General features: G+C 44.7%; 1 protein-coding gene across 2 annotated transcripts in view; it reads left to right on the forward strand.

The window, feature by feature from the left end:
- Positions 1–16,788, forward strand: part of LOC135542531 (neuroligin-4, X-linked-like) — an 80,259-nt gene extending 63,471 nt beyond the window's left edge. For both annotated transcript variants that reach the window (XM_064969562.1, XM_064969563.1), the window contains exons 4-6: positions 6,806–6,991; positions 10,430–11,219; positions 14,342–16,788. In XM_064969562.1, the coding sequence (XP_064825634.1) occupies positions 6,806–6,991; positions 10,430–11,219; positions 14,342–15,236 (1,871 nt within the window). In that variant the 3' untranslated portion in view covers positions 15,237–16,788. The remainder of the gene's footprint in view (positions 1–6,805; positions 6,992–10,429; positions 11,220–14,341) is intronic.
- Positions 16,789–20,701: the final 3,913 nt, after the last annotated feature.

Consider the following 20,701-nt stretch of genomic DNA (forward strand, 5'->3'; position numbering starts at 1 on the left):
TCCCACAGTTGTGTCAAGTTGGCCGGATGTTCTTTGGGTGGTGGACCATTCTTGATACACACCTGAAACTGTTGAGCGTTACAGTTCAATATTTTCTCTTGGCCATCCACCGTCTGAATGGCACACATACTGTGCACAATCCATGTGTCAAGTGTTTCAAGGCTTACAAATCCTCCCTGAACCGGTCTCCTCCCGTTCATCTACACGGAATGATGTGGATTTAACCAGTGACATCAATAAGGAATCATAGCTTTCACCTGGGATTCACCTGGTCAGTCTAGGCCATGGAAGGAGCAGGGGTCTTTAATGTTTTGTCCACTCAGTGTATGTTGTGCTCTTAGCCTACCTTGCATCTGGCCAAATGGCTGGCACAGTATGTGGAAAATGTCTTGCAGACCCATGGTGTGCCATCGGTGGAGTCGTCCTGCCAATGCACAGCATGGTTCCACAGGATCAATACCATTTAGGGAAAGTGTCCACCACAGGAGATTGATGGCACCCTAATTGGGGAGGACTGGCTCGTGGTACTGGCTGGAGCAGAATAAGTGGAATGGTATCGAATACATAAAACACATGGTTTGATGCCATTCCATTCTCTCTGTTCCTGCCATTATTAAAAGCCATTCTCCCCTCAGCAGCCTCCACTGGTGTCCAAACACATCCAATAGACAGCAGCCCCAAATGGCCTGAACGTGTGACCACAGTATCTTGACATTTCAATGAGAGCACATGCATGTGTCATAGTCCTTTATCATACTGTAAATGTATCATACTGTAACATTCCTTAGGCAATGCATGACGGTGTTAGTGCCCAGTATCATGCAGAGGAGAATGAATGTGTACTTTATTGTCCCATAGAGAAATTTGCTTGGTGACATCACAGTTCACCAGATGCTCTTATCCAGAGCAGCTAGGGTTAAGTGCCTTGCTCAAGGGCACATCGACAGATTTTTCAACTAGTTGGCTCGGGGGATTCGAACCAGCGGTCTTTACTTGCCCGACGCCCTTCACCGTTAGGCTACCAGCCGCTACATGCTTGGTAACACGGATGGAGCCCTTTTACTTGCCGTTACAAGTGGCATTAAATGACAGTGTGGCCAAGCAGACCTCTTATGTCACTGCTGCCACTCAAACCCAGATCTATTCGAGCTGGACTGTTGTGAGGCTGAATGATGGCTGTCTGACTTCCATTAAGCTTGCAACCCCTGCCCTCCCTGCCACAGCAGCATCAGCATACGTTTGGCTGAGAGAGAGAGAGAGAGAGAGAGAGAGAGAGAGAGAGAGAGAGAGAGAGAGAGAGAGAGAGAGATTAGTCTGATGGTGCAAGCTCCCTCTGAAGGCATTAGCATGCTTCAGTTCGGCTGGCAGCTAGCTGAAGTTGGCTAGGTGAACCAAACTACTGTGCTCTCATACTCTCCTAAAAGACCTTCGCTTGAAAGACAATAAAAAAGTGTCAATAGTACTGTTTGGCCATTGTCACGCCTTGGTCATTGTATTTTGTGTTTTCGTTATATATTTGGTTAGGCCAGGGTGTGACATGGGTTTATGTATTGTATTTTCGTATTGGGGTTTGTAGTATTTGGGATTGTAGCTGATTAGGGGTGTGTGTTTAATAGGTTTGGCTGCCTGAGGCGGTTCTCAATCAGAGTCAGGTGATTCTCGTTGTCTCTGATTGGGAACCGTATTTAGGTAGCCTGGGTTTCGCTTTGCATTTCGTGGGTGATTGTTCCTGTCTCTGTGTTAGTTTCACCAGTCAGGCTGTAATAGGTTTCACGTTCCGTTTGTTGTTTTGTATTTATTAGTTGTTCATGTATAGTTCGTTTGTTTGTTTCACTAATAAACATGAGTAACTTACACGCTGCATTTCGGTCCGACTTTCTTGCGACAAACGAAGAACGCCGTTACAGCCATTTTGAGACACTGTAGCAAGTATACACTTTCTCAAAATAGTCTGAATTAATCGAACTCAAGAAATCTGTCATACATTTTTGTCGCGATCTTAGTGACGCAATTTTACATGTAACTAATATGTTTGGTGCAGTATTTGTCAATGAAAACATGTGCATGAAAACGTGTCGTCTCTCGTTGTATGACAACAGACTTTATTGAAGAATCCCGACAGTTGACCAATCACAGACGAAGGGGCATAGACTTCGATTCCTGAACTTCGGCTGACCTCGAGAGAAAACGGTGTGTGCCCTCACCGAAGTCCAAAATGAACAAAAACGTCACAAAATGTCGTCATAATGTATGCAGAAACTCTTCCGAACTGATTCGGCTGGGAAGCATGTGTATGCCTTAGGTTTGAGACGTAAAAAATGCTTTGGAAGGACATTGTCATTTCTGCATCGACCCTGTGATATTCTAGCAACAATATTAGCATTCAGCAAATAATATTTTACTCAGATGCATTCCCAGGCAGAGTAAGATCAATACTAACATACTTTGTGAAATATATTGCTGAAGGAATATTTGATTTCTGAAGAGCATGTTTGATGAGTTCCATTTTTATGGAGGTTTAAGCTGTGTTGTCTGTGACAGTGAATTTAATCAGGCATTGTGTTGCTCTTCTTTTGACACAGGTGAAGATAGGCTCTTACATGCAAACCATTGATATTGATGTTAAATATACTAGCATAGTGTGTTTTCACAAGCTTTGCAATAGCAGTTATAGCAGTTATCAATATATGTTCAAATAGTAGAAATATCTTCAAAGCTCATGTCCATAATACATCCTAATGCAACGTTCTCCTCAGTAATATCCGCAGCATCTTCTTGAAATGGAATCTTTCGCTAATCTTTTCACACACCCTGAGGAGTTACTGGTGGGCTATCCTCTCTGCTCCGCTCCCCTTCGCCCCAGCTCCTCTTCTCAGACAGACATGGTGAGTGGAGACTGAGGAGAGAGAGAGAGAGAGAGAGAGAGAGAGATGGAGAGGGAGAGATGGAGAGAGAGGGGGAGAGAGCAGAGAGAGAGAGAGAGAGGGAGAGGGAGAGGGAGAGAGAGAGAGAGAGAGAGGGAGAGAGAGGGAGAGAGGGAGGGAGAGAGAGAGAGCGAGAGAGAGGGAGAGAGAGAGAGAGAGGGAGAGATGGAGAGAGAGGGGGAGAGAGCAGAGAGAGAGAGAGGGAGAGAGAGAGAGAGAGGGAGGGAGAGAGAGAGAGAGAGAGAGAGAGAGAGACATGCTGAGGCCTGGAAGTCATATACCCAGGAGTGTGAGTCCTGCCAGGGGCCTTGTAATCCCACAACACCCTCTGCTGCTATCCCCTCCACCTCTCCCTCCATCGCCCTATCCCCTCCACCCTCTTCCATCCCTCCATCTCCATATCCCCTCCACCCTCTTCCATCCCTCCATCTCCATATCCCCTCCACCCTCTTCCATCCCTCCATCTCCATATCCCCTCCACCCTCTTCCATCCCTCCATCTCCATATCCCCTCCACCCTCTTCCATCCCTCCATCGCCCTATCCCCTCCACCCTCTTCCATCCCTCCATCTCCATATCCCCTCCACCCTCTTCCATCCCTCCATCTCCATATCCCCTCCACCCTCTTCCATCCCTCCATCTCCCTATCCCCTCCACCCTCTTCCATCCCTCCATCTCCATATCCCCTCCACCCTCTTCCATCCCTCCATCTCCCTATCCCCTCCACCCTCTTCCATCCCTCCATCTCCCTATCCCCTCCACCCTCTTCCATCCCTCCATCTCCCTATCCCCTCCACCCTCTTCCATCCCTCCATCTCCCTATCCCCTCCACCACCTGTCTGTCCTCTCCCTCCATCACCCCATCCCCTCCACCCTCCCTCCATCTCCCTATCCCCTCCACCCTCCTCCATCCCTCCATCTCCCTATCCCCTCCACCTCTCCTCCATCCCTCCATCTCCCTATCCCCTCCACCCCTCCTCAATCTGTCCATTCTCCCATCACCTCCACCCCTCCTCCATCCCTTCTAACCTCCTCCATCCCCCTATTCCCTCCACCCTCCTCCATCCCTCCATCTCCCTATCCCCTCCACCCTCCTCCATCCCTCCATCTCCCTATCCCCTCCATCCTCCTCCATCCCTCCATCTCCATATCCCCTCCACCACCTGTCTGTCCTCTTGCTCCATCCCCCTATCCCCTCCACCCTCCTCCATCCCTCCATCTCCCTATCCCCTCCATCCTCCTCCATCCCTCCATCTCCCTATCCCCTCCATCCTCCTCCATCCCTCCATCTCCCTATCCCCTCCACCCTCCTCCATCTCCCTATCCCCTCCATCCTCCTCCATCCCTCCATCTCCCTATCCCCTCCACCCTCCTCCATCCCTCCATCTCCCTATCCCCTCCATCCTCCTCCATCCCTCCATCTCCATATCCCCTCCACCACCTGTCTGTCCTCTCGCTCCATCCCCCTATCCCCTCCACCCTCCTCCATCCCTCCATCTCCCTATCCCCTCCATCCTCCTCCATCCCTCCATCTCCCTATCCCCTCCACCTCTCCTCCATCTATCCACCTATCCCCTCCACCCCTCATCAATCTCTCCATTCTCCCATCACCTCCAACCCTCCTCCATCCCTTCTACCCCCCTCCATCCCCTTATCCCTTCCACCCCTCCTCCATCCCTGTATCCCTTCTACCCCCCCTCCCTCCCTTCTACCCTTCCTCCATCCCTCTATCCCTTCCACCCCTCCTCCATCCCTCTATCCCCTAAACCCCTCCTTAATCCCTCCATTCCTTCTACCCCTCCTTCATCCCTCTATCCCCTCAACCCCTCCTCCATCCTTCCATCCCTTCTACCCCTCCTCCATTCCTCTATCCCTCTATCCCCTCAACCCCTCCCCTATCCCTCCATCCCTTCTACCCCTCCTCCATCCCCTCTACCCCTCCTCCATCCCTTCCACCCCTCCTAATCCCTCCATCCCTCTATCCCCTCAACCCCTCCTCTATCTCTCCATCCCTTCTACCCCTCCTCCATCCCTCTATCCCCTCTACCCCTCCTCCATCCCTCCATCCCTTCCACCCCTTCTCATCCCTCCATCCCTATATCCCCTCTACCTCTCCTCCAACCCTTCCACCCTGCCTCATCCCTCTATCCCCTCTATCCCTCCTCCATCCCTCCATCTCTTCCACCCCTCCTCATCCCTCCATCCCTCTATCCCCTCTACCTCTCCTCCATCCCTTCCACCCCTCCTTATCCCTCCATCCCTCTACCCCTCCTCTATCCCTCCATCCCTTCCACCCCTCCTCATCCCTCCATTCCTTTATCCCCTCTACCTCTCCTCCAACCCTTCCACCACGCCTCATCCCTCCATCCCTCTATCCCCTCTACCTCTCCTCCATCCCTTCCACCCTTCCTCATCCCTCTATCCCCTCTACCCCTCCTCCATTCCTCTATCCCCTCCACCTCACAGCCAGACCATGACAAACTGGATCTGCTCCCTATCACAGGGCCACAGGACATCTTTCCTTTTCTCCCTCCTCCTCCTTTTCCTCCTTCTCTCCATCCTTTCATCCGATTTGTCCTGTAGCCTGTAGACTGCTTTGTCTGGGCTCTCCCCCCTGGGATGGAAGCGGAAAAGGACACCATAGGACACCAAAGGACACCATATTCCCTACATAGTGCACTACTTTTGACCAGGGTTCTGGTCAAAAGTAGTGCAATAGGGCACCATTTGCGACACTACCCGGGGGCTGTCTGTGCCAGGGGCTCGGCTTAGAGATCCAAGGCCTGGCGCTTGCGAGGACCAGACACCCCGGTGGCCGTCCCTCACAGACTCTAAAGGCCCACCACCTAATGGGTTTAGACAAATCAACTAATTTGTCAACAAGTTTCTGATTTTGACAAGCGTATCAACAAGCTTGTCTGTCTGGCCTGACACTCGGCTGTATAGAGTCGAATCCAAGTCAAAGCCATGTGGTTGAAATTCAGACTATGAAAAAGGAACTTGCCTTCTCTCTCTGTCTGTCTCTCTATCTGCATATTCCACTGTATAGTTGAAGCCAAACCAAGTAAATGTTGACCACGAAAAGGAGCTTCGCCTCTCTCCGTCTCCTCCGCTCTGTCTTCTCAGTATAATGGTGGTCCGGACAGGAGCACTCCAGCCATCTCAGGTTGAATGACTGAGGGAGTGCAACCCCACATTATCCTACATGATTCTCTCGATCTTAACAGCAAGGGATGATTCCCAGGTCATTAGGAACCACTGTGACTTACTGAAGAGTTTTAGCTATTTGACTGGATAATAAGACTGGAAGCACGCAGGTGTCGCTGACTCACTGCGTGCTTCCGTTCTTATGAATAGAAAGGTACCAATGGGTTCCATAAGGAGGGTTCCTGTCCCGTTGTGCTGTGTTGTACAGGCCATTCATACCTGGATGAAGTCATTATTTCACTGATCGTTGGAACTTACGTCAATGTATTCCTGTCACATAAACCTCCGGATGCAAGCACTGTTCTTTAGATGTGTGTGTGTGTGTGTGTGTGTGTGTGTGTGTGTGTGTTTTGTGTGTGCGCGCGCGCGCGACAGTAGCTGTACTGTGTTTCCTTGTCCCATGGTCCCAAAGACAACAATATCAACATTGAAAAGTGTTAGCAGGCGCAATAATGTATTCGTTTAAATATCATTGTGTTTTACACGTTATGCTTTATTTATTTATGTAGTTAACTTTATGATACATCTCTAAATCACCACCAGGTACAGAATATTGGCCAATATGAATTCTTCCCGTCTGTCTCCCCTCTGTTTCAATGAGAAGCGTTTTTTTTAGAGGGAGATCAAGAAGGAGGTGATCAATGAGTTTGTTCCCATCTCTTGTTGCTCTCACAGGCTTCCTAAGCACAGGGGACCAGGCAGCCAAGGGGAACTATGGACTGCTGGACCAGATCCAAGCCCTGAGGTGGATCAAAGAGAACATTCAGGCCTTCAAAGGAGATCCAAAGAGAGTGACAATCTTCGGCTCTGGTGCAGGGGCATCGTGTGTTAGCTTGCTCACGCTCTCTCACTACTCAGAAGGTATGTAGAGGGTATTTGTAGTCCCCAAAAATGTTCCCTTACCTCCTCGGAGATCATTGAGATTGTGCTATATATTTTTTCAGCCAAAGTCAGTGAATACAATTCCTTTTGAATGTTTAATGAATCATAAAATGAATCATTCTCGGTGTCCACTGTGAGATTTATACACCGCAACGAATTATTATCAATTCAATTCATATGGTCATATGAACTTCAGCTATCATTTTGGAACGTAGTAATGAGATAAATACCTTTTATTATATGTATTGCTTTATTTGATAGAGATCTTCAGAGGGATTTTTTGTTTCAAACAGGAATTACCTCTCTCGCTGGGAGGGTACGGCCGTGTCCCAAAATGGCACCCTATTCCCTGCACAGTGCACTACGTTTGACCGGAGTCCTATGGCGCCTGATCAAACATACCGCATTTACATAGGGAATACGGTTCAATTTGGGGACGCAGCCCCTACGATTTATTTTAAGCAGTCAGAATACACCTGAACATGGAGTGTCCCATTACATCGCCACATGGCAGGGATAACAACTGGAGTGTGTTCACGGGTTCACTCAAGTGTCAAATATTGCCTGCCTCAGTCACTAGATATTTGTGTGACCAGCCAGAGAAAAGTGGTAGGTGGGCATCAAGAACATTAGAATGGCTCAACCCCGTAACATTATAGTACATTTATATCTCGTTGTTTAAGAAATAAAATATCATTTGAAAGTAGTTTCCTTAGAAATGTGTCATTAAGTGTCATTGTTGTTCTCCTACAGCCCAGTGCACCTCTCATTGTAGTGGAGGCAAACAAACTGCGTCCCAAATGGTACCATATTCCTTGTAGTGCACTTCATTTCTCTGGTCAGAAGTAGTGCGGTATATAGGGACTAGGATGTCATTTGGGACGCCCGCAGAGATAGACAATTGAATAGCTAGCTGTACTTTCTCTCTCGCGCTCTTTCTCGCTCTCCTTCTCTGCAGCTAAATCTTACCAGGAGCTGTTTGAGTAAGTGACTGTGAAAACAGCATTACCTAATCAGTCTCCATAGGGCGAAATCCCAGCTAGATCTCAACCGGCACATCACGCAACTTCAGACTTTATTTCCGTCAATATGAATCAAGATCAGTTATGGCAGGAAATGGACATGTCTTGCACTCGTCCAGGGCCTTTAATTTCTCTCCATGTCCGCTGTTGCTACTAAGTGACAACAGCAGGAGTAGCCTCAGGGGAAAACATCTAGTTCTGGATTATGTCCAATAAAAAAACATACCACGATGAATTCTTCTTTCATCGTCATTCTGTCAGAAGTCCAATTCAAATATTGAATGCCAAGAGCGTGCGAAGCTGTCATCAAGTCAAAGGGTGGCTACTTTGAAGAATCTCAAATATAAAATATCTTTTGATTTGTTTAACACTTTTTGGGTTACTACATGATTCCATATGTGTTATTCCATAGATGTGATGTCTACAATGTAGAAAATAGTAAAACATAAAGAAAAACCCTTGACTGGCAGTGTATGTACAGTTGAAGTCCGACGTTTACATACACCTGAGCCAAATACATTTAAACTCAGTTTTTCACAATTCCTGACATTTAATCCTAGTAAAAAGTCCCTGTCTTAGGTCAGTTAGGATTACCACTTTAATTTAAGAATGTGAAATGTCAGAATAATAGTAGAGAGAATGATTTATTTCAGCTTCAATTTCTTTCATCACATTCTCAGTGGGTCAGACGTTTACATACACTCAATTAGTATTTGGTAGCATTGCCTTTAAATTGTTTAACTTGGGTCAAACTTTCGGGTAGCCTTCCACAATAAGTTGGGTGAATTTTGACCCAAGTTAAACAATTTAAAGGCAATGCTACCAAATACTAAGAGCTGGTGTAACTGAGTCAGGTGTGTTGGCCTCTTTGCTCGCACACACTTTTTCAGTTCTGGCAACACATTTTCTACAAGGATTGAGGTCAGGGCTTTGTGATGGCCACTCCAGTACCTTGACATTGTTGTCCTTAAGCCATTTTGCCACAACTTTGGAAGTTTGCTTGGGGTCATTGTCCATTTGGAAGACCCATTTGCGACCAAGCTGTAACTTCCTGACTGATGTCTTGAGATGTTGCTTCAATAGATCCACATAATGTTCCTGCCTCATGATGCCATCTATTTTGGGAAGTGCACCAGTCCCTACTGCAGCAAAGCACCCCCACAACATAAACTTTTTTATTTTTTATTTCTTTAATTTTACCCCCTTTTCTCCCCAATTTCGTGGTATCCAATTGTTAGTAATTACTATCTTGTTTTATCGCTACAACTCCCGTACGGATATCTTGAAGACTTGATCGCTGACATGCAAAACATTTTGGGACTGTATCATCAGTGGACTAATGAAACAAATATGAAAGATAATTTTTGAGTTGGTCATTTCCTTAACATCTGCCACCCTGGTCCCATCACTCACACTAGGAACAAACATTTTACCAATACCCCCGGGATAAAATCCCTCGCACGAGATTTGGTTCTGGGTTACCGAGTTTAGCCCAGTATCCTATCATCTGGATTGGTGTGGTGATGGAATCGGATTTGCTAGGGCTGTTGTTAGTCAGGCAGCTATGTTCTTGCATCACCACCTTTAGCCAGACCCAGGTGGCATGGAAGCCGTAGCCCCTCGTCGCTGCTCCCTTTGTAGGACATGATATGTTTCTATTTCACGGCTCCACGGGCACGCCTCAGCAAGCAGACTGAGGAAAACACAGGAGGCATATGCAACATATTTAAATTCCCTTCTGGTGAGTCAGGCTTTAACTGATATTCTTCATCCAGGGGAAGTGGGGGGAAAAAAGTGAAATAAACCTCTGTTGCTAACTAGGCCTAGCGGGAGACGTCTTCTGTGGCTCGGAAACGTACTTTTCAAGTCGTCCTTTTTGAGTCACCATCACAAGGATATAAATAGAACTAAGAAAATACGGGAAGAGATGTAACATACAAGAAGTATTCCTAGTGCGCTGTGGCCTATTTGCAGAGTGGCAGTGGCAGACAGACCATAAACATAATTCAGGATGAATAAGTGCCCTGAAGCCTCATTGCAGAATAAACAAATCTGTATTTTATTTTCAGTCTGATTCATTTATTATGACCAGCGTTGACGAGATGTGGTGTCCCCGTCCATCTCCTTAATCATCCTTATGCTGCATATTGTGTCAGTATAGGATAATATGCAGTATACTGTAACTCACCGAAGATGTTACATCAGAATTACTTAAATAATACCAGAAAATACCAATTATTTCTATACTGAGTTAATACCAATGTGGCTGTTCCAGGTGTGTGTATTCCTTAAGCAGTTTTATTGCAAGAAATGTTTTCCATTTGTGAAAAACACCAAACACCATGTGTGAGATTAGACTTAGACTTGTGTCTAACATCAGTTTTCACCCTTTCAGATCTCTTCCAGAAAGCCATCATCCAGAGTGGTACAGCTCTGTCCAGCTGGGCGGTTAACTACCAGCCTGCCAAGTACACACGGATGCTGGCTGAGAAGGTGGGCTGCAACATGCTGGACACCATCGACCTGGTGGAGTGTCTCCAGAGCAAGAACTACAAGGAGCTGATCGAACAGAACATCTTACCCGCAAAGTACCACATCGCCTTCGGCCCCGTCATCGACGGCGATGTCATCCCGGACGACCCCCAGATCCTCATGGAGCAGGGCGAGTTCCTCAACTACGATATCATGCTGGGGGTCAACCAAGGCGAAGGGTTCAAGTTTGTGGAGGGCAGCGTGGACAGCGAGGACGGCGTCTCGGCCAACGACTTCGACTTTGCCGTGTCGGACTTTGTGGATCACCTCTACGGCTACCCGGAGGGCAAGGACACGCTAAGGGAGACCATTAAGTTCATGTACACTGACTGGGCCGACAAGGAGAACCCCGAGACAAGGAGGAAGACGTTAGTCGCACTCTTCACCGACCACCAGTGGGTGGCGCCGGCCGTAGCCACAGCGGACCTCCATGCCCAGTATGGTTCGCCGACGTATTTTTATGCCTTCTACCACCACTGCCAGAGCGACATGAAGCCTAGCTGGGCTGACTCGGCACATGGGGACGAGGTTCCCTATGTGTTCGGGATCCCCATGATCGGACCCACGGACCTGTTCAACTGCAACTTTTCCAAGAACGACGTCATGCTCAGCGCGGTTGTTATGACTTACTGGACTAACTTCGCCAAGACAGGGTAGGTTATCCAATTCTGTTTATACTACTGTCTGTCAGATTGTTTGTTTGTTTCAAGTGGATAAATATCCGTCATGGATCGAGAAGACACGTAGCAAGTTATGGGAGCATAGCTTCGCCTAAACTGAACAAATCAGTGTTTCTAGTCTTATAGAGGCTTTGGTTTTCATTAAGGCTTTGCAGTTTGCAAATATCACTTGATATTTGGATCACGTCTTTGTTTCCTGAACCCTGGGATTAGCCAGGTAGAAGGATGTTTGCGACCCAGTCACACTGAAAATTAATTTTTAGGTGAATAAATACATTCTTGAAAAGCTTCATAGGCTGTAGAATGCCCTACCCCAGCTCTCCGGCTTGGCTAGCGTCCAACTGATGCCAGTTCAGCAGGGGATAGATTGGCAACGTTATTGACATGGGGAGGCTCTTTTACTCTGAGTGTTTTTTGCTTTCCCGTAGTGCTGCTTCAAACAAAGCAGGAACCCAAGAGCAAATTCATCGCTTCGAGAGTGCCCGTTTTTCACAAGTCTCTCCAACTGCAGGCAAACACTCCCGTTGCGATCCTCAATTTCCTCTCTAGATAGAGGGTTTTTCAGAAAAAAGGGCTCCCAACAATAGACAGGGGATTTGGAGGGAGGAGAGGCATATCATTAACTACGCATCTCAGTGCTTTCAAAGTGAGTGAAATACAAAATAGAAAAGCACAATACACAGGTAAGCCTTCTTCTTATTCGTAGTGGATAGAGGCCTGAACAGTGAGTGAGGCGTGTGTGTATCCATGCGAGCATGGTTGCGTGCGTGCGTGTCGTTTCTTAGTATACACTGCACATACAGGCTATAGCCAAAACTAAAAATTAAGACAGCTGTGAACACATGGCAGACTGGAAAATTCGATTTTCTTTTGTTGTTGTTACATCTGCAAAGAGAGGCTTTGTGTCAAGCAGAGGGAGATAGGATTGGATACGTTTGTGAGTATCTGAGTAGATACATGGCAGTATTATGTGCAAGCCACCTCCCTCTGGTGAGAAAGCTGAATCTGGGTAGACCGACATGCGGTTTATTTATATCTGTGACTTTGCTATTTCCATAAACCTGCGACGACAAAGTTTCTTAGGACGTGTGGACTAGCCCTCCATCTGAATGTACTTCTGTTATCACACAAGACAGATTGACAGCATGGTGGAAGCACATGTTTCATGGACCTTCTGAGACACATGTGAATAGCTTGCTGAGTATTTATCAGCCTGATGGGCACAGGATGGCTGGGGCGTTTTCTTTATTCCAAGTCTTTGGTGTCGGAAGAAAATGGCATATTGTTACAGCAGACGCGTCCATATGATTTTATCAGGGCTACGGGCCTTTAAGTGATATTGTACCGGGATCCACATGCTAACTGAAGCATATGGACATACAATATGTACAGTATGTAACTATTACTAGACAGTGACTGAATCCATTTCAGGGAGATTTACCCAGAGGTGACATTTTGACAGTGTTAAAACATGTCAAATGAGAAGATGTTACTCACAAAAAACTGTAGTGTTTAATAAATAGTCAGCACGGCACTAGGGTTTGACACAAAGTACTGTGAGCAATATACCCATTTTGGTAACATCTTTGCAATTGTATAATAGTGGACGTGGCCCATGACGTTCAAAGAGTCATGCAACCAAATATACAAGTTCTCCCAAATAGAATGACATAGCAAAACAGCACAAGATTAGCTTTGTATTGAATAATAGCATATTGCATCAGATCTAATTGAATCCTACTCTCCAGGGATCCGCAGACATATTTTCAATGTTTCTCTCTCGCTCTGTCCGTGCTTCCATTGACAAGTTAGTGACATACTTAGATCCTGCTGTGATGGGTAATGACAGGATTAAACAGTGCTCCATCAGCCGGAGATACTGTCACGCCGGATTAGCCAGTGAAATGTATCCTCATCCCCTGAGACCACTGTTATCTAGTAGGCCGGCCGATGGACGGATGGCGCTGTGATAAAGGCCGCCTTCTCCCAGTCTCACAGGCTCTCTGTACTCGAAGAGCTCGTTTCGGAAGCCGAGCAGACCTCTGGGTACATAGCTATTTAGACGTCGATCAAATATATTTGAGCTAGTCTCTGGAGTGCCGGGTGGGCTGGGGTTAGCTGTTTTCCGCCTGTTCAACCGGTTTCATTGGGTCAAGCAAGCTCAATCAAACCCAGCTAAAGTATTTGAAATGATGTCAAATAGTATTTGAACCCATGTCTGCTTCGGAGGTCATCTTGAAGGGTCTGATGGGTACTGACTGTCCCCTGGTGACTGAGTGCAGTGTATGACTCAAGATGAGGCCTGCATTTCTGTTCAGCATTCAGCTGGACATTCCCACTTCCCATTCCATTCCTCTTGCCCTTCCACTCACTCAACATTGTCAGGCTCCAAGGTTGTCGTCTCGACTGTGCTCCTTGCCTCGGTCTCCCTTTGAAAGTTAATGAAATCACAGTCACAATGTCACAGGAGAATTGCTCGATTCCAACTCTGAGGTAGTCCACAATAATGTCTACTTCAAAATGTCAATGGGAGAATAAAATGGCTACACTACAGTAAAATGTTAACATGACCTAGGACATTGGGACATTTCATACTATTGCAGATTTTTTTTCTATGAATAACAGGTGGTGTTTGTTATGAACGTTAAAAATGGGGGCACAGGATATGCTTTGTATGAATCAATTATTTGAGTCTTGTAACTGTACAGTAGTATGACTCGGCACTAAAGTGAATCTACTGCGTAGTTTTAGTGGCCATTTGTGATTTTATCTGAAGATTCCCTTTAGTGGGCTTAAAGAAAAACTCTATTACAGAGGTAATAATGACCGCATTGACTCACTTGGGAGGAATATTACATAACATTTCTTTCTAGGATATTTTAATATTTTGGGTCAATAATTTTCAATTTCACGAGCATTGACTCACAAGCCTGGAGATAAAATAGTGCTTAGGTGGCCATTATTCAGAATGCTTCCCTTTTTTCTCTCTTTTTTTCTCTCTTTTTTAAACATTTTGTAGAATACTGTCCTGGAAAGGACAATTGAAATAATGATTTCATAAGTACAAATGCTTTTTTTAATCTTCTCTATTTCAGAGATCCAAACCAGCCCGTTCCTCAGGACACCAAGTTCATCCATACAAAACCCAACCGCTTTGAAGAGGTTGCCTGGTCGAAGTACAACCCCAAGGACCAGCTCTACCTGCACATCGGCCTGAAACCCAGGGTCAGGGACCACTACCGGGCCACTAAGGTAGCCTTCTGGCTTGAACTAGTTCCACACCTCCACAACATAAATGAGTTGTTCCAATATGTATCCACAACGACCAAGATACCGCCGCAGGACACCACCCCGTTTCCTTACACCAAGCGTTTCCCGGGGAATCGGCCTTCTACCACCCGCCACCCTGGGGTTCCCTCCGCTAACACCAAGCAGACCACCGACCAGCGGAAAGGTGAGGACCTCACCGACGAATCAGCCGTGGTTATCGAGACTAAACGGGACTATTCCACGGAGCTGAGCGTCACCATCGCCGTGGGAGCCTCGCTGCTATTCCTCAACATCCTGGCGTTCGCCGCGCTCTACTACAAGAAGGACAAGCGGCGGCACGAGTCAAACCGGCGCGGGCCAAGCCCACAGCGTATCTCCGCCGGGCCGGCCAACGCGGCGGTCTGCGCCAATGACATCGCCCACCTGCAGAGCGAGGAGCTGATGTCCCTGCAGATGAAGCAGCAACAGCAGACGGATCACGAGCACCACCACGAGTGTGAGTCGCTCCAGGCCCATGACGCGCTGCGCCTCACCTGCCCACCCGACTACACCCTCACGCTGCGTAGGTCGCCAGACGACATCCCCCTCATGACGCCCAGCACCATAACCATGATCCCCAACTCGCTGGCCGCCATGCAGCCGCTTCACAACTTCAACACGTTTGGCGGCAGTCAGAACAGTACCAACCTGCCCCATGGACACTCCACCACCAGGGTATAGCTCAATGTGGAGAAGTCAAACGTCCATGTGGCCTGGCCTGTGTTGGACAAACACGGAGGAACGAGAGGAGAATGACTGACTGTGTTTCACACAGAACTCGTCTCAGTGGATGAGATGTTATTTTGCTACCATGCCTTCTTGAACAGTATATATCAAAGTCAAATAGGAACTTCTAATGACGCGTTTGAAAAGTGAATGTTACCATAGTAACGCCGTTTTCAGAGTGAAGCTTCTCAAAATGAATCGAAGAGAGTTTTTACCAAAAGATCAACACCTGAAGACAAGTGGAATAATCGGCTTTAGAATGCTTGAAAAAACAATATAAAACACGAAGGGTTACAGTGATGACAAGGATTACTCAAATATCTTTTTGTGCCATTTAAGTACATCAGAGGACAATAACACACAATTGTACAGTGAAATATCACTCTACTGCATTGGTAAAGTATGACAGACTAGTCATGGGCACTGAATTTGAAACTACCCCCAGCCTGAAATGTATTTATGAAAACTTTGTAAAAAAAAAACTAAAAAACAGTATATAGTTGTGAGTGAAAATAAACTAAAAAATAGAACTTTAAAGAACTTCTATTGTTGTTTGAGTTTAACTATGGCTTTTCCAAGCGTGTTCTTTCTGTTGAGGTGTGTGTAAATAAACAGTATCAGCCATTATTCATTTTTTGTTGTTGTATTAAAATCTGTTTTCACAGCAGCAGATAAAAAAAAAACACTATCCATTTTGGGAGAATACTGTGCATCGTCTAGACAACCATTATATTGTCCCGTGTGTCCTTTGGATCCATTTCTGACACAACGCTAGTCCGGGAACTGCTTTATAATCTCCATTTTCCGACAGCATTCTGATTCTGTCTCAAAATGAGGTTCGATATCTTGAGTCCATTTTTTTTTGTCACCCGATTCATCTTGTTCTGCTTTTAATCGTTTTGTTTGTAGGCTTTTAAATTTTTTTTAATGTCTAGCAGCAATCTCACCACTGTCTGAGCTTCAAATGTGACCAGAAATGTATTATTTAGAAAAAAAGGCAGTGGATTTTGGTATCAATATTAGTTGGATATGTTTGTAAAGAAGTATATGTTAGATATTTCAAATTGTCATATGCTAGCAATATGTAAAGTATTGTGCCAGGCTTTTGATATGTTGTGTTACTACAACACAAGTGAATGAATGTAAATAATAATAATGATACATGATATTATTAATAATAACAATTATAAGTACAATATGAAGTCAACATTAACCCAAATTATTTCCGTTCTGCATCCTATTACCGAAAAAAACTAAAGCAAGTCCATATAAAAAGGTTTATAATAATGCTACATTTGTAAATTCAATGAAAAAAATATATCCTTACCATTGGTCCATCAACTGTCAAGATACCAAGGGTTTTGATGTAGGATTTGAAATGGTTTTAGTTTGTCTGATATTGTTTGCAGTTTTGCCTTAAGTGATAGATGATATTTCTGGCTGGACACCTGTATAAAGATTTTCTGCAGCATTTTTAATAAAATATCACAGTATTTTCTAAAGAAAAGCTTCATGGACATTTTTTTTTTAAATGTGAGTTTGTAAGAAATGTTGGATGATGCGCAGGATTTGGAACACTATGCTATTGAATAAGACCTCTTCTTCATTTGCTGTCTAACACAATGAAGACATGCGTTTCCATATAAATGGATATACTGTGTCTTGTTGCAATTCCGTCCTCTAATCCCATTCACTTTGTGCAGAATCACTCCTCATGAACCTCATGAAGTTATCAATTTAGAGTTTATCAATGCTGGCAATTTAACAACCAACACTTTAAAAATGTTATATCGGAATTTGTAAATAGTTTAGCCGATCCAAATCTATTGACTTGCAGACTTGATAAATTGCCACTCTGCTCAGTAAGGGAAAAGAAAGAACTGACACACGTAGGAGCTGAATAGCCAAGTGTGCAGCTTCATTGGGTTTGCAGGGTCTCTAGTGGTATTTGCATACAAGGGTTTGCATCCTGTATGGTGTAAAATTGCTTTACAATGATGTCCCTCTTTCCTTCCCACAGGTCAATGTATTGATCTCTCTTCAAACTAACTTGACAGAAGGAAAATCTACAATTTTTTTGCAATTCAATCCATCTTCTTTGCAGTTTCTGGGGCGAAGCAGATGTCTTTGACATTTGTCGACTTACAGTGTATAAGGCCCCGATGCAAGAGGTTGGGGGGGCGAAAACAATTGTTGTCATTAAGAGGCAGAAAAAAAAACATTGCCAAAGTGCCAAGATCATTTAATATGTTGTCTTCATTAGCTACATGATTTGTCTAGTCTGGTTCTGTCTCAAACTGCATGTCAAAATATATATCTTAAGACAACCAGTGAAAACACAGGACCATGCATGGAGTGTGTCTGTAGAGTAGACCAGGGCTCCGTCCCAAATTGGACCAAATTGGACCCTATTCCCTTTACAGTGCACTACTTTTAAGAAGAGCCCTATGGCCCTATAAAACGAGTAGGGTGTCATTTTGGACGCGCAACAGCTCTTCTTCTTAATTGGCATGTTGTTTATGCTAGGGGTAATGGGGGGGGGGGGGGTTCACTGAGCATGAATACTCCAGACTCGACTGGAAGTTAATTAAGCTGGCTACAGCGTTCCATCACTCAGCTCAGAGTCAGGCAGCTCAGCCTGGGACATGCTCAGCTCGGTCCCACTACCGTCTGTCATTCAAGTCCCTCGGCTCTCCAAGCAGCCATTACTGAGTGGTATCGATCGCCATGGTGACAAGGTAGCAAACCAAATAAAGAGTGGGCAGGAATGAGGGAGGAGTCTGACTCCCTACCATTGGGGAAGGGCCTATAAAGGCATAAAGCCCACTGTAACCAGCTTATAGCTCGCTAGTACACAGCCATTGCTACTACGACACCCTCCCTTCACATTATTGCTGTGTGTGGTGTTTTTCTTCCAACGATGAATTTAGATGCAGGTAAATACCTCTTGCATCGAAGTCAGTTGATTGCATTCCCTCCCTAGGTGGCAGGACCCTAATAGATGAATATGAAATCTTCTAAGCCAATATATATGCTGAACAGTTAAGTGGAGAGGAACTCTCATCTGTGTGTGGTGAAGACCTGACTGGCTGCCAAGGTAATGATAATGGCCTAGAGAAAATTCCCCTTTTACTTTTTTCATGATTTTTACTTTGAGAAACATATTGTCCTCTTTTCACCTTCTCAGTACTTGTCAATAGTTTTTAAATCAGTTGTGCAGAGAGAAAGACAAAGAGATATGGAGCTATTTCAGTGGCAACAAAAATTGTATTTGAATTCCATAATGTCGATTTCATATTAGGATATTACATTAGAATTCCACAATTTAGTTTTTGTATTAGGATATTGAATTAGAATTGCATAATTTTGAATTTGTATTAAGATATTGCATTTGAATGTAAGACTTTCTAATTTGTAATGCACAAATGTAATAATTGAATTCATAAATGAAGCTTGAATGAATATTGCAATTTGTTTTAAAATGAAATAAAAATGTGTGTCCCGTTTCACGAAGCTAGGCGTATGTCTCACGTATTTCTTTTTTTGTTGTTGGCAGAAATGCCTTCTGGAACATGTGAACTTTCGTGTGCCTTAATAACAAACTTGTATGCCATCTGTAAATACGAATAAAATTGTTAAATTACGAGCCTAGTTGGTTTAGCCAAAAGACAAGACTCTTCCAGCTAGCCATGATTGGCTGAGATAATGTCAAGAGACGAGTTCAGATTGGTCTGCCATGTAGCACACTTCTGCCTATAATGTGAGCTTCTCAGTATGTGTAGATAATATTTGCTACCGCATCTTTTTTTGAAAGATATAAAGTTTGCCATGGGGAACTGCAAAAGTGTTGCTACTGCTCTCAGCAACATTGCTGCCCAGAATTTAGCAGGCGCTATTGACAAAGATCAGTGGGGAAAAAGTTGAGATGGACTACTTTCTGCACACAATCCGTGTGAACCGGGGTGCCTTGACACAACAACGGACCAGACAAGCTGTAGCTAGCTACAACCCAAACATAAAAGACATGCTGCCTTGAAGTGTTCATCCATGTATACGGACGGGTAAGTCTAACTACATTTTCAGATATTACTGTATATGTTTCTAATTTTGTCAAAAAGTCATGTTCATTGAAAGTTAAAGAGTACTGTTAGCTAGCTAGCGAATGTTTGCTTGCTGGCTCGCTAGCTAATGCTACGTGTATGATCTGTGTAGTATTGTTATTTGTATCTCAGAAAACCATTTGCATTGCTCGTTATAGACTAATGTTCGGCAGTTAGCTAACATTGAACCTGTTTAGTTAGCTTTAGCTACCTGCAGATTCATACTCCAGCATTTCATGCACGGTGGCTAGCTATGACAAACCGTTTGTGCTGTAGCTATGGGTTGGGATTATGGTTCATTGTTTAGCTAGCTAGTTAGCTACAAGTATAAACAAAATAGTCTACTTTTCCAGATAATTACATGACAATTTCAACGTTAGATTGGAATATAGGCCAAGGACTAGATAAAGTGTATTTTTTCCTATTTTTTTCCTTATTTTGTGCTACTACTTTCACCACATGTTTTGTTTACTACACTACCTTACTCACTCTGTTTAGCACTTGGCCTCACATGTAAATCCTTAAAGAGATGGGTGGAGCTAAGGCTTAAGAGGCTGTAAATGATTTGGAATAGATGTCGATAAAAAAGAGCTCTCCAGTAGGTGTAACAAAACATTCAAGGGGTATTTTCTCAAAAGTGGGGCTAAAGGTCAACTTTCAAAGCATAATTACTTTCCTATTGTTCCTCAACTGCAGTATATACCATTTTCTAGCTCTGAGTCTAGCTCTATTTTTATCTAATGTAAAAAACACAATTTCAAATTTTGCTACATAAGACCGAATCGATGCAGTCGGTCACATTTAATTGAATATTCAAATTCAGTATTTATATAGTCCGTTTCAAAATGGTTTATATTGCATTCATTACCTGGGTATCAAGTTTACAAACAATAATTTCAAGTTCATCAAAGTGGTGTTGGCGGGTCAGTAAGAGGCACTCTTTCCTCGGATGGGACGTTAAACGGGTGTCCTGACTCTATGTGGTCAATAAAGATTCCATGGCACTTATCATATGAGTAGGGGTGTTAACACCTATGTCCTGGCCAAATTTCCAATCTGGCCCTCATACCATCATGGCCACCTAATCATCCCCAGCTTGTAATTGGCTCATTCATCCCCCCTCCTCTCCCCTGTACCTATTCCCCAGGTCACTGTTGTAATTGCCAATGTGTTATCAGTCAACTTACCTGGTAATATAAAGAAAACAAAAATCCATATATTCAACTTCTCAGAGGCATTCAGTTTCAGATCACAAATGTAACTCTCTAAATTCAGATTCAAAAACAGAGACAGAATCCTGGTACTTTTCCAACCAGGAAA

Source organism: Oncorhynchus masou, chromosome 6, assembly GCF_036934945.1.
Source record: "Oncorhynchus masou masou isolate Uvic2021 chromosome 6, UVic_Omas_1.1, whole genome shotgun sequence".
NCBI classification, from domain to species: domain Eukaryota; kingdom Metazoa; phylum Chordata; class Actinopteri; order Salmoniformes; family Salmonidae; genus Oncorhynchus; species Oncorhynchus masou.